General features: G+C 36.9%; 1 protein-coding gene across 3 annotated transcripts in view; it reads left to right on the top strand.

Annotated features, from left to right (window-relative positions):
* The window catches only part of LOC149414820 (uncharacterized), a 399,189-nt gene that overhangs the window by 356,105 nt on the left and 28,167 nt on the right, over nucleotides 1-14,917 (top strand). For all 3 annotated transcript variants that reach the window (XM_089642875.1, XM_089642874.1, XM_089642877.1), the window contains 3 exons: nucleotides 673-827; nucleotides 2,248-2,444; nucleotides 3,139-3,291. In XM_089642875.1, coding sequence (XP_089499001.1) covers nucleotides 673-827; nucleotides 2,248-2,444; nucleotides 3,139-3,291 — 505 coding nt within the window. The remainder of the gene's footprint in view (nucleotides 1-672; nucleotides 828-2,247; nucleotides 2,445-3,138; nucleotides 3,292-14,917) is intronic.

Below are 14,917 nucleotides of genomic sequence, written 5' to 3'. Positions count from 1 at the left end.
ATTTAATATTTAAAATCAATCAGAGGCAAATTTTGTTAAATAAATATCAGTTTTTCTGCGTTTGCTGGCAGCAGACGATTGCATTTTTCTTCGTAGACTATAGCAGCTTCCGAAAATAGACTCACTATAGACACTATTGCAAGGTGACGAAGAATGAAGATAAATTTCAATAAACTTCATCAGGTTTGGATATTGTTTTGCATTTGCAGACCACCAGTTGTAAGAGTTTGCTTTACGGTCGAGACTAGCACTTGAAAACTATCTCATTTGCAATTGCACTTTTCTCCATCCCTTCGCTTTGCATATTGGCAGTAACGTTAATATTCGGCTGGCGAATATTCGGTATTCAGCCAAATCACTATTCATTCCATCTCTAGTTTATAGTGCTGTTTTTAACAACTCGAGCGAAGGAGATTTCCGGGTGTTCGGTTTTCGATTCGGCCATTCGATTTAATTAATATATAACTAGTATTAATACAAATTTTTTTAAAGAAATATAGATGGTTTGTGAGCTTTTCAGTAATACCTTTGATGTGTAAGTCCCATCTAAGTTTTTCATACAACTAGAAATACAACTACCTCGCCTTTCACATTTATCTTTCTTTACAAGTTCGCATTCCTCTTCTGATGTGTGTTTTCCTGTATATAATCTTGGATGTGTTGTGGTTCTAGACGTCCCCGTGTTCATCAGCACGCAGCAGTGTGCGCGGCAGTGGCCCCCCCACCCCGCCCTCCCCCTCAGCGCGCTTGTCCCGCCCCGTGCGCCAGCCCTACCTCGGTTGGAGGAGCCAGGAGAGGCTCGCCACACCCCGGACAACACATGAAAGGTAACCAATAATTCTGCATCAAAGCGACGTCAGCAATTAAAGTATTCAGTCCTAGTGTCAACTGTGGATACAGTCTCTGATGAATTCTGATTCCTTCCTCTATTGTATGTTTATATAATTTCGTGACATTTTGTCTCAAAGTTATTAAGAATAAGCTTTAGATGTTAAGTATACAGCGCCCTTCAGGTGTTTTTCAAAAAAAAAGAGGCGGTGCATATTACAGTACAATCGCTATAATCTGAACAATTTTTTTTATTGAGCGGAGACAGTGTTAGGCCATAAGCCCATTGTGCTATCTCCCATTTTACCTCATTCCTTTAACTGTCACCCGGTCCCTTTCATAAAGTTCACCAGGGTTGTCATTGGATATGTGTCTATGTCTTCTGGTTCCACAATGTGTGTTCCCAGGTCTCATTTTTCCTCTCCAATCCCCCTTGGTTCTGTGAAGGCCCCGCAAGGGAAGAGAGCCTCATCTCTCCTCTCCATTTCCCTTTGGTTCCGTGAAGGCCCCACAAGGGAAGAGTTCATCTCTCCTCTCCTCCTTGGTACCCTAAAGGTCCCATGAGGGAAGAGGATCTCATATTTCCATCCGAACAATCAATAACTGAGCGTGTTCCATTCCAGAAACTTTAAACATTGTTTTATTTAAAATAAAATTAAAATTTACACTAATTTTAACACAAAACTTTTCAAAATGTCGACCTTCGTGCTCAATACAAACTCACGTGATTCAATAATAAACTAATAAACAATTAATGACAATTATTATTTAGCTCACCCTTTTAACCATAAGAAGACAGCTAATATTTTATAAATATCTCAAAGCCAAATATAATATTTTATTTATTTAGGAATTTTCATGGACAATATATTGAAATGCGTTCAAAACTTCTAAAACCTAGCTTTAAACACTGTACATTGCAGTGCACCTGAAGGTAGTCATAATTTCACTGAACTGCTATTATAGTTGGTCGTATCCTAAGGGTTAAACAGGTTTTTTTTGGACGTATTATTCTTTTGAACAAATTATAAGTATGACACTGTAGAGATAGCTCAATAAATTTTACAGGGTAAACAGATTTTTCAAAAAAGATCTAGGTGGAATTTTTTCAGTGACTTAAATCATCCTCGAAAATTTTTATAGTTTGGAATTTCATCTAACTTTGGGATTAAATTTTTTTTTACACAATGGTGTCAGATCTGCCCACAATTATGTTTGTGTTTACAAGACATACTATTCAGCTAATTAGAAAAAAAATATTATTGGGACATCCTGTATATTTTTGAGCATCATATGATAGGTTAACCTGTTGTCATTTTGCATCCCAAACTAACTTTCAAATAATATTTTAACTTTTCATTTATATTTTATCTGATTTTATAAAAATTCTAACCTAACTTTTTGTATAATTAATTTCAGGTTAGCAGTGTCACTTCTGCCGGCCAGTCCCCCCGTGCCCGTCAACGTGTCCGAGGAGATCCAGACCAGCATTAAAGAGGTGACTTCGGCCATTGTGCACTACGTAAGCGGGCTGGAGCCGGCCACACAAGAAAACCACCGATCGGCGAGCCCCCGAGGAAACTCCAGACTCTGCTGGGTTGAGAGCTCATTTGTCGGTGAGAAATCCACATCAACAATCTTTACCTACTTTGATTTGCACTCCAAAAATGGGTCAGCACCACGGCACCCATGTTATGGCAAAATGCAGTCTCTATAAATACAGCATTTTGGCTTTGCAATGCTCAATCAATTCAATTTGTGGAGTCACATAATATGATTATATGATATTACTATTATTTCTCTTTAAATAGTTGCAACTACTCACAACTTACTTTTATTTGTTTATTGAGGTTATTTCCCAAAGAATTAAAATGGCATAATACTGTAACTGCAAAACATTCTTCTGTTATGACAGAACATCACATCTTAAAATACAGTTTTTTGCCAGGACAACCCTTCAAATATGCTGTTCTTGCCAAAAAAGTTGAGAATGTGAAGGTCTACAGGCATAGAATAAAGAAGAAAACCAGACGTGGGTGTTTCGCTATCAAAGTTTATTGCTTAAATTTCATATGCAGAACTGTGTTTAACCATCATTATGAAATTCAGAAGGGATGATTATATACAATGTCAGGCAAGTGTAAGAAAGACAGATAGCGTGGTAAATGGGTTAGAACCAAAAAGCACTAAGTCAGTTGGTTTCAAATCCACATTGAAGGCATGTCCAGTAAAAGACATTTAAAATTCAGTATGTATTTATTGAAAACCCAATATTTTTTTTATGAACTAAACAATTATTTTGATTTCCAGGCACGAAACCCCTAGAATCTCCCACGACCCCTGTGGTTTTGTCACAACCCTCGCCGACCCTACAGCATCAGGACCGATCTCAGGGTCGCCCACTCCAGCTTGATCTGCAACCAAACGGCCACACGACCGTGGCCAGCACCACCTACCAGCACGGTGAGTACGTCACCACAATCACGTGAGGCGTATCAATAGGCACGGCCAGAGCAATTTTTTTTTGGCGCGACCCTGTTTTTCGCTAGTGACTTGCATTTTTACCAATTTGTAAAAAAAATTCGAAATGACATTAAAGAGGGAGTATTTTAGGACCTCTGAGTGTACAGTTGACTAACTACTCTTCAAGTAGCTTTAATCATGGGATTAACATTGCTGTAAAAACAATTATTTACTTGAAGGGTTGATTTATTCAGTGGTGGTAAAATCAATAGTATACGCTACTTGACGAGTATTGCTAATTGACAGTTTACTCAGAGGTGGTAAAATGCCCCCTAAATGTTTCTACCATTTTATTAATTATAGTGGTTTATATTTTTACCACTTTATCAATAATGGTCATGCGTTGGTGGTGTGGTCCTGCCGCCGAGAGCTCCATTGTAACCTCTCTTTCTGTTACATGGGTCAATTGAGGTAAAGAGGGTGAGGTTACAATGAATCTATCAGCGGTACACGTACCTATTCATTTTTTGGTAGCAAGTTATTTATTAAAAATGGTAATTTCTGCCATAAGAGGATCATTATTTTTATTATGTTGGTAAAAATGCTTAAATGTCACTAGCTAAACAGTGGGATTAGTAAGTAGTTTGTGTAGAAAAAACAGATATTACTACAATAAAACTTAATTTGGTGGTCAATATATTGACCATTCGAGTGGTATATTTACTAACCACAAAAAAAAAAAAAATTAAATGTAAAAAAAAAAAATATATTTGCAATAAAATAGTAAAATTTTTGCCCTTTTCTTATTTTCAATTCAAATTATTTCGTAAAATACCAATAAACCAAGTTTATATGGCGAATTTTTGTACAATTTTTTTCATTTTTTATCAATGTCTGTTTCATTTACACAATCTATGCAGTTTTAAATATGTGCCGCTTTATTTGTACAACCGTTTTTAATTTATAATTTTTTCTATTATTCAGATGGTAAATGTTTGTGTTGCAAAGCTTTGCACCAGTTTTTATTGTTGATTATTCATCTTCCATCAATTTATTTTAAATTTATTTCATGTTAATTATTGTTCTCATCTTTGTGTTTTAATTTAATGTGTTGTTAACAGTAAATGTTCAAATGTGAGAAAAGGTATACATTTCTTTACACATTTATTTAATTTGACTTTAAATAATTTGAAGGTACAATTAGCCATCTTAGATTTAAAATTTACATTTACCATTTTATTATGTTTGTAAAATAGAATACTAATTATTTTTTGTAAGATCATTTTAATATATCTATTATTAAGTTTGCAGGGAAATGCAAACATAGTTTTTACAAATTTTATATATTATATGCATAGATTTTATAAATAACATTTTTATCATGATGGGGTATACCTGTACCATGTTTTTAGATTTTCATAGTTCTACTAAAATAATTCACTCTCCTAGCTAGTAGTAAGTAATTGCAGCTAAATCCAGTCAATAGAAATTAATAATATATTTTTTTAAATCATTAAAATTACTTAATGCGTTACTGTTTTTCATCTCTATATTATGATGATTATTCGAAACTTTGTCGACCCGTAAGGTCAGTTGGAATCAATGTTAATAGTTACCCATTCTTATAAATTGAATTATCGACATTTTGACTGGATACGGCTGTAGTTGTTGATAGAAAAATAATCAAGGAATCATAAATATCAATACATACATTGTCTTTTTCATATATTTCCAGTTCAATCAATTTTCCTTTGCAATCAAAAATTCAAGCAATCGTTTTATTATAACAATTTTTACAACATTTTCACTTTTTATGTTTTTTTTTCATCACTTGTCAAGTGCTTTCAAGTTTTTAACACTAATTAAATATTGTACGTTATTTGTAAAAAAAATTTTTTTTTTTAACCCTTTGATAGCATACGTAACCAAACGGACACGCTATATTTTGTATCCAAACGGACACGCAAAATTATCGAATATTTTATAAGGGTAAAAGTATTATTTTGATTAGTGTTGAAAGTTTGAATCCATCACCACACTTTTTGCTATTGTGTTGTATAACTTGTTTTCCATTTATTATTTGCCAGTTTATCTAGTGATTTGTGTGTTTTGAAAAAAATCACCGTATGATTTATAAAAGAGTATCTTTATTCTTGTACGTAAATTATACTGGTTCTGATTGCTATTGCCATTTTTTTTGTATTTTGTAAAAAAAAATCATATAAATCATTCGATCGAAAAAAAATTCAAAAATGCTCAAATCATCCAAATCAAGATTTTTTCCGTTTTTGTTTTGGAACATCTTCGTTTATTCTCATTTTGGGATAAAGTCGAACGATGGTATTTTAAAAGTTAGATTTTTCAAATTATATTTTTGTGGGTAATCCTTCATCAAATTAATTGCAATCAGAAAATTTCTGTAACCAATCAATATAAATAACTTATTCTTCGTTATTCTAGCATATTTTGGCTAGGAGAGTATTTTTGAATGCTGCATTTAAAAATGTACTTTTTTAAAAAATAATAATAATTTTATCAATTCTTATTAAATTCGATCTTCTTACAAATATAAAGTATTTTCTGTTCTAATAATTATTATTATTTGTGTTAAATTTACATTATTTTAATTTGTAAATATTAGTTTTAATATTTAAAATCTTTTTGTTTATTTAATAATCATGTTTGAACAAATCAGCATGTAGTTATCATTGACTCATCAAGAATAATTGTATATTTTCTAATAGCCGTATTTTGCTCTCTCGTATTTGTTACATGTAAACATAGTTATTGTTTCAAGTTGTATTTAAATGCTTTTTATGTAATTTATTTGCAAGGTGGAGCCATCTATTGAACTGTCAACAAACGAAAGTCATATGCCACAGGAACAAAATGGCTAATTTGAATTGTTTTCAGACTGGGAGTCTTTTAATGCAATTTTATTGTGGCCAAAAGCAGTTTTCTCCCATGTTAAAAATCTCGACTGCCGGATCATTTTACTCCTAGTATGAATGAGGCGTTAGCATCATAAAGCTTCTTTTAAAAAAGTGGCTTTAATTTAAAATGTAGTCGATTTTCTATAAGAAATGCAGTTTGTCTTCTGTTCAATAGATGGCTTGGTCTGGTTAAGTTCTATGTTTAGTTTTAAGTTGGTGTAATCTCATTATTAGATTTTTTATTATCTACAATGTGTATTGATTAATAAAGATATTTTTTATTTTGCATTTATTCTTTTATTTTTTGCTTTCCACTGTCTATGATTTGCTATTACGTGTTTTTTGTCATCTGTTTGGTATTTTGAATATGTATAAATATTTTGTGATTATTGCTACACAATCTGGGATCATTCGATGTGGATTATTTTTAATAATGAGGTGATATTTCATTTAGCCGTACATTCGGCGTCACAAACATTGCACCTATTGCAAATTCTTATGAGACAATGAAGCGATTGTCTCTTTCAGATGTGCAACGTCGTTGCCCTGATCCACGCCTCCCGATGAAGCAACCAGTCTCTCGAAACCTTTGGAAAACCCGTTGAATGGCAAAACGGCTTTTAGTTTAGTTGCCTAGCCAATCCCTGATTGCAGTAGTGCCACCACGTCAGCAGTGGTGTCCATTATAAGGGGTTGTTTTCTTGAGCTAATTATTCACGTGTTTCCTCTTCAACATTCGAATAGTGAATGACATACATTTGACTTAAACTGCTCCTTTTATAGCCCAGGAAGATGACACAAGTTATGGAACCTGTAAACAGTTGTATTGTTAATGAAATGAAACTATTGTCTGATAAGGGGTCGTTAAATGTACTTTCAATTTATATCAATATTGTTTGGGTTAGATTTATTGGCTCGGGGATCGGGGAAAATTATGCTTGAAACTTATTTTCGAGCCGATAAAAAAAACACAAATGCACATTTATTTTTGGTGTTCAAAATATTTTTTATAACTCGCAACATTATTCTAGTTGATGGTATTGAAGGTAAATTGCATTTCTTGGGACTTGTGTGAATTAGAATTCATTAGAAATTCGATTTGAGGAGCTCAGATGAAAATTGTAATTTTGATTAAAACGTGTTGAAAGTTTTTTGAAATGCATATGTATTGATTCATATTCAGAAGAAATATTTACATAGCAGATAAATAGAGGATTGGAGATTGAATTCAATTCAATTCAATTGATTTATTCACTTTAAGAACGTTACAAAATAAAATTTCAATTCATTTTTAAAAGATACTAATCACTCAAAATAAATAATTGAAATACGAGTTATTAGAAATTTCCCGCCCTTATTAAAAAAAAAACTTAACCTTCACACTTTACACACTTTACCAACTTTACCAAAGCCATTATATGCCAAAATTGACACTAATGTTGATAATGTTGACCAATTGTTATTTTTATTATAACTTTTGATACATATCTACGTACTATATACCCCATTATTGTCACAGTCAGGGCCGGCCCTACGCTGGCACAATTGGAGCAGTCCGCTCCGTGCGCCAAATTATCAAAGCTCTGATAATGCCTAACAGTCCTAACACATCATCCTTGAGATTACTTTTCACAAAAACGACGCTGCACAAATATACAAATCATCCGAATATTATTAATTACAGTGATCACCTACCTAGACGTCACTGATTTTGACAAGGGGCGTTAAAATTTTACCCGCGCTAGGCGCCATTTCGCTCAGGGGCGGCGTTGGTCACAGTATTTTCATTTCACTCCACCCTAATGTACGGGTTGTGTCAAAATTAAGTTACACTATATTATTTTTAAATCAAAAAACATGAAAGAAAATTTTAAAAAGAGTACATTTAATAGTTATTTTTCTACATAATCTCCTTGAATCTCAATAGATTTTTTTAAACGTGTCAAACCACTTTCTCGCCAAACTGGTTAGCCAACTTTTGCCGTTTTGGCATTGGCTCGTCCTTTTCTTTCCACAACATACTCTGTTTATGGATTCAGGCGTCTAGTGGTGGATCCATGTCTCGTCCCCGGTCATTATTGGCTCGAATTAACTGTCTCCCTCATCCTCAAAAAACTGTAAAAATTTTAATGCCACTCTCTTGCACCGTCAACTCTCTGCTCTTTGGGTTCGTTATGAAAGCTTAGAATCCATCTTGATACTTTTGATAGACGCGATCCTGTGAAGTGTTACACGTCTTATTCCAATATTCCGAGAAATTAGAGATGAATTTCAGTTCCACTTTTATTTTTTCCGTCATAAACGAATAACAGCACGAACTATGCAATCGGCGGTAGGAGCAAGTGGACTCTCCATGGTTGCTGGCGTGTAATTTGACGCGATAAAAGTAGACGCATAGGAGTTTTACAGTGTAGTCACTAGACCCTGACAAAAGTTCTCTATGACTCCTAGACTTGTCCCGCGTACCGCGCGGATTTATAAAATAGTGTAACTTAATTTTGAGACGATCCTCGTCCATCCAAAGGGATTAGGGAGAGTTATTAAATTAAATTAAACAATATTACTTTGTATAGATCACTTTATTTCTTTATTATTATTGCCGACTGAATTCGAAACTACCATTCCTTCCTCAGGGCAAAATATATATTACTTAACTTAATATGAAAATTATTCCAAAATTATTGGTGAACATATTGCATTAGGCGTTGAAGTGGGGGTGGAGGCGTGTTTTGGGTTTAGTGAAGAGTGGGTAAATATAGGTTATATTGTGTTGTGTTCCCACAGTTTCAACAGTTTGTGTGCAACAGTTCTCCAACTCGTCTGGGAACAGTAAGTTTGTCTGGGAGCATTCTCACTGGCCCTGGCGACTACTGGCCACTAGCTGCCATCTTGCAGACTTCCAAGCAAGCTCTTTGCACTGCCCTCTATGAGTGCACCTGTGAAACTTGTGTTGACTCGACCCCCTAATTGTCCTAACTCGCTTGAATGAGGTTTTTATACCTCCTTCTCTCCAGCGTTCAGTTTCGCTTTTGCAAAACGATATCGTGCTGGGCCTAGCTAACTCTGAATATTCCCCGCCCCTGTGGTATCGCACACAGTAAAATAAGGCCTACGCTTTGGGGTTGATCTACAATAAATCCCTTAACTTCACGTTGTGTGATTTGTTAATTCGAAGCCCCCCCCGCTATGGGGTGGTAGGTATTTAATGTCTCCTTTCTGTGGTAACTCCCGGTTCTTTTTAGCCAAAGCGTGGGGAAAACGTCCATCGACCCTCAGCGAGTTCTACAAGGAACGAGTACGTGTCTCACCTAACTTTCGAATACTGGACCCTATTACTAATCGACCTAACAGCTTATATCATATCTTTACAATTTCCTTGTATCCCCGCCCTTACCTAATGTCCCCGTGTTTATAAATTCTAGATTGTGACATAGAACCGAACCCCCCCCCCCCCCCCTCTTGTGTACGGGCTATTAAACCCTTCGTTGAATAGTGTGTTGTTTCCGCATAAGTACTGGGACTCTCTCGTCGACCTCCGTAACGATGTACTAAAACTAGATAAATGGATTTAGCTGTGGTTAGTAAACTTTGGGTGTTGCGGATGGAAGTGGAAACGAGAGAAAAGGAGATGGGAACGGATTAAATGACGAGAAAAAAAAGGTTTTTTTTTGCAAACTGGGTCGGCACCTCACTGCCCCAAATGAAATGGTCGCTATTCTTCCAAATGCAAAACCCCAAGAACCAATACGTGTCTGGCTTTCCCCGAGGTCTGGTCTAACTTCTTCTTATAGTCGCCTTGACACCTCCGGACCGCTCACGTCAGAGGGAGAGGTAATGCACCTGTTGGAATATCCCAAATCACCCCGCCCCGCTTCCTCCAACGGACTACTTTACTGACTGTAAAAGGGGAATTTTTCATTGCGTCCCTTGTCATGATGCTAAACGCGTGCATGTTTCAAATAGGTTTGTTCTGGTGAGGCTTTCAACGTCCACTAGCCGCCAGGCCTACTATCCACCTCACGAAGGATGCTGCAAAGGATCTCGAGGGTTTTCCAGTCGAGTTGCATCAACCTCCGGGTAAACCCCGCTTTAGTATGTGTTCGTCCTCCGATTTTGAACCCTCGTTCATCACGCCGACGTCCCCTCCACGCGATTTTGAAAGACTTGGAGCCCGTCCAATTAAACGCCTTCGCAGCGAACCAAGGCCCAAACATTCCAACTTGACATTAATTTTCATACTGCCTCTCGTGTCCTCTCATCCGACCCGGTTCCGCGAAAAGGGATGACCCTCCGAACTCTTCGTGATTCTCCATACAACGTTGACGCCCCGAAATCGCGTGATGAGGAAAGTAGAAAATCTTCTGAGCCGAGGAAGTTGTGTGCTTTCCCAAGACAGCTTACGGACAACATACTCCAACGGTGAGTTCTAAGCCGAGGCCAAAGGTATGTAGGAATTTGTTAGTGAACATATAAGGTTATACAAATATTATTAATTTTATTTTTTTATTTGTTTTGAGCATGAGTTGGTTGCAGCTAGTCGCTTCCATGTTGATTTGAGGTGCCTCTGCGCGGCCGCCAACTCGGTAGAGTGTACGACTTTTGTCGTCAGGCACGGACGTCGAGTGATTTATGGGGTCCCCTTTCTTCCTTTTGGTCGTGTGTCGCCACTAACTGCTTACAAATAAGTAGGTCATTGGCCTCGTGCTAAACACAGCTGTTAGAAGCAAGCAAACAGTTCTAAATGTGATACTATTTTATCAGTTGCAGCCCCATCTTCGTCGCAATTTTAACGTTCTGGAAATATATATTCATGCAAGATCACTCACCCAAAATCGTTATATTACCAGTCCAGTCGGGATATCGACGACATGTACATTAATCCACGTCCAGGGGCTGTAGGTAGGATGTAGAAGCCCCTAAGCCGTTAAGGGTTCGTATTAAATTCGAAATCGGTTCTCTATGTCACCCGTCTACTCGCCGGTAGAAACTATAACCATATTGTATCTAATTTTTCTAGCTAAAATTTCTACTTTCATACGCCGCTCCGTAGATAGCACATAAATTACCTGATACTGGAATTCGGAATGTTTAAGCGGATCATTTCTTTCAATAGAATGGTCTCTTCCTCCCTAACCGTAAATTGATAGTTGACATGCATCGGTATCTGTTGGCCTCCACTGTACCTAATCTAGATATCTCTCCCTATCGACTATTTTAGAGTATCTAAGTAAGTATTTGCCGAGATCTACCCAGAACCCCCTTCCCCTCCCTAGAACCTTTCATATATTATCTGCCACGTTCACTTCGATTTTTTCACTCAATTCTTATATCGTGTAGACCGTTAAAACCTTCCCGTGTTCGCAAGGAAAACACTGTCTATACCCCCAATTCAAATGAGCAATTTACCCTACGTTTTATATATTGGAAATTAATTATTATTAATTTTGACCAGAAGGTCCACATGTGATTTACGAATGATGTATTTAGCTCTTATTAAATTCTATTCTCCGAGTAAATTCATTCGCCGCGTTTCTACACGATTTTTATTATTATTTCTTTTTGATCAATGTACGCTGTCTCTTCAATTTCACAATAAATTTAGAACTTTGACTTAGCCGTTTTCGTCTGGTCATTTGATAATTATTATGGTTCTCTATTTTTTTCTCCTCTAATGGCACACGCGTTATTATTAAACATTACCGCAGTCGAGTTTCATCGTTTTATATTAGTCTGAACCAAGAGACTCCAACCCGTGAATTTAGTATCGTCTAATTATGAGTTTACCCTTTTTTTTGGTTGAATCTAATTAAATTTTAAAACACTTCAATTATTTCAATTAATATTAAAACCACAACTTCACTATATTTAAAACTCTATCAGTTTAGTTTAAAGATAGCACACCAAACTGTCGCGACGTTAAGTTATCGAAGCCCGACTCCAACCAAGTTAAAACGAAAAAGCCCCGATTTCCTCCGAACAACGCTATTTAATCATGTTTTTTCGAATAAATCGACTTAAAATTTGTGCGACTTTCGCCTTTATGAATCCAAGGTTTCACTTCCCGTTCAGTTTAGAATTGCATAACCCCGTTTCAGGATTTTTGGCCCCCGCCTGCCGAGTTGAGGTAGACACCTACCCCCCTGCCGAGACGGGTACAGGCGTGTACTCGGTGACCTGACTTCCGGGCGCCCTCCCGTAAATGATTTTCGGCGATGTAGATTATTGCGCAAAATTATTTGATTATTTTTTCTCGTACGCGTGTTGTGTCCGTAATATTGGTTGATTTCCGGCCTATAGACTAGGTGTAGCTCATTTCTATATCGTTGTTTTCGAAATCTTTCCGAGAAATTCGCTATTGATATCGATAATATAATCGATAAATTATCCCAACTAACGGAAGCTTTTCACCTATTATGTCCAGCGCTTGCGCAATCCAGTATCCTTCCTTGTGTGCTGCCTTCTAGCATTTGATTGGTGTCTACACGATCCGTGGGTGATCCCAGGACACATATACCTTCCTCTCGGTGATGACATACGTAGGCATTCGTTCCAAAATTTGATTCGACACGTTTTTTGTAATTTCGCCTACCTGTTTTGACTCTTTTCGTGATATCCGCCGCATATCTTCTGGTAATTTTTCGTAACCCATCGCTGTCCACTACCCGAGTCGGTGACACCTCTTCCATCATGAGCTAAACTACCTTTCGGGTTTCTTTTCGATTCCTGGTCCTTCCTTTTCGGTGATCTACGCCCAGTACATCCCTGTTTTTACAGTTTTTTTGCGTCTAGTTTTAGCCCAACCCATATACCCCTTTCTCGCTCCATCCAGGAATTTCAATATATTATCCTCGTAACTTTGTTTACGCGCAAAAAAAGGTCGTAAAATTTTGATCGTTAATCAAAGACTTCGTGACCCATTAACTTTTATGTCTTTTCTTAATTACCCAACTTGCATCTCCCCCGTGTTAATATAATTAGGCAATTTCGGCCAAACATCCCATCTTAAGTTAAAATTCGTGTCCATTGTCAACACTTGAAATAGCACTCAGAACCTCAGCGATCGTAAACAATTCTCTCTATGAGGATCACCTCGTAATATGTCTTCTGGACCAAAACATTCTAAAAAACCATCTTCTTTCGCCAAACCGTCACCCCCCTGTTTCGTTATCGCTGGTTGGGTATCGCTTCGTTTCTACCTTAGAATGCAAATTTATCGTCGTTCTCCAAGTGCCCTTACACGCATCGTGAGACCGGATCCCAAGGTTAGCTCAACAGTAAATCAACCTAGAGTGTTTCGTGTCTTTAGACCGCCCTTAGTCTCCGTGATTGGCGAAAAATTATTTAATTGATTTTGGGAATGATCTGATTCGTTGAGCTCCATCACGCCTCTTTTCAATTATTACGTGGTTAACACCTATTACCGACGTAGGTTTCTATAATAAAGCTTCTAGTATGTCCCAGAGATGTCCATAGTCTGTTCGTTTCTCCCTATTCTCTGAACGTATTTTAATTTATGAAAAAAAAAATTCTTTACGTTCCTTTACCCCAAACAGGTCCATTACAGCCTCCCTTTAGTAAGGATTACAGCGGATAAACACGTTTTGGTGTTTATTTGGTGAAATCATTACTAACAATAGGTTTAGATTGACTCATTTTTCTTCCTTTTTCAAATTTTTTTTTTCGTACTCCAAAGGTTGCGTACCCCTTACCTCCCTAAGAGGAGATGTTCCTATTTTCCCTAAATGCAAAATAAATTCTAGAATGGGTCTTTTCCTTTTTTTTTCTTTCCAATCTTCCGTTAATTTTTGGCTTATCTGCTTCCCACGAAGTTCGCCCCTGTACGTGTCTTAACTCAAATGCCTTTAAACAAAACGTAAGGCACAATGCCATTCATAAATCTGCCGCCTCCTACCACTCGTGATTTCATTAAGATGAAACACGGTTTCATTTGTCACAAAACTCGTAACTTTGCCTTATATTCTAGGCGCTTCGTCAGTAAACGTGTTTCCTCTTAACTACACATTTATGGCTAAGTTTTTGTTGCACCCCCAAAGGGTCGAAGCAAAGTTCTATGGGTACCTGACTGAAGTTTTGGTTGTATGTTTTTTTTTTCCCATTTTTATTTGCACGCAACTTGAATCTATTTACGCACCTCTCCATTAACGTCTCCCTTCCTCCCTATTTGTGTTAGTCCTTGAGATCTCAAACGACCCTAGATCGTGACCAGTTCTTTGTTGTAATTTCCGCGTTGTTTTTTTTTTTCATACATATAAATAGATTATTTATTTAATCTTGTTGTGGTTATGGTGACGCCCCCGCCCGCGCCACCAAGTGACTTCCAACCTAAGGTGGACCGAAGCCTCCTGTACATGGTCAAAATATAAGATTGTTAGAAATCTCGCGGTCCTATCCGACCATATGAGCTACGGTAGGTGCGCCGAAATGACGTATTTAAATTTTTCTTATGTCTATGTGCATAGCTTGCAGCATTATTATGGTGTAGATAATTTCAAAACTTAAGTCTACTTGAATCCACTTCGGTTCACTACCCATACGCACCCCATGTGGTTTACAGGATTATAACTAAAAAAATTTTTTTTTTTTTTCCTTACGCTAAGATAACAAAAAAAAATCCCTTACCTCTAAATTAACAATTTCACTCTGCCTGATGCGGAACTCCTCTAGCATCCGTT

The sequence above is a fragment of the Hesperophylax consimilis genome, chromosome 19 (assembly GCF_061612785.1).
Source record: "Hesperophylax consimilis isolate HC1 chromosome 19, BYU_Hcon_1.0, whole genome shotgun sequence".
Classification (NCBI taxonomy): Eukaryota; Metazoa; Arthropoda; class Insecta; order Trichoptera; family Limnephilidae; genus Hesperophylax; species Hesperophylax consimilis.
Note: the sequence above shows the minus strand (reverse complement) of the source record. Positions and strands in the feature narration are given on the sequence as shown.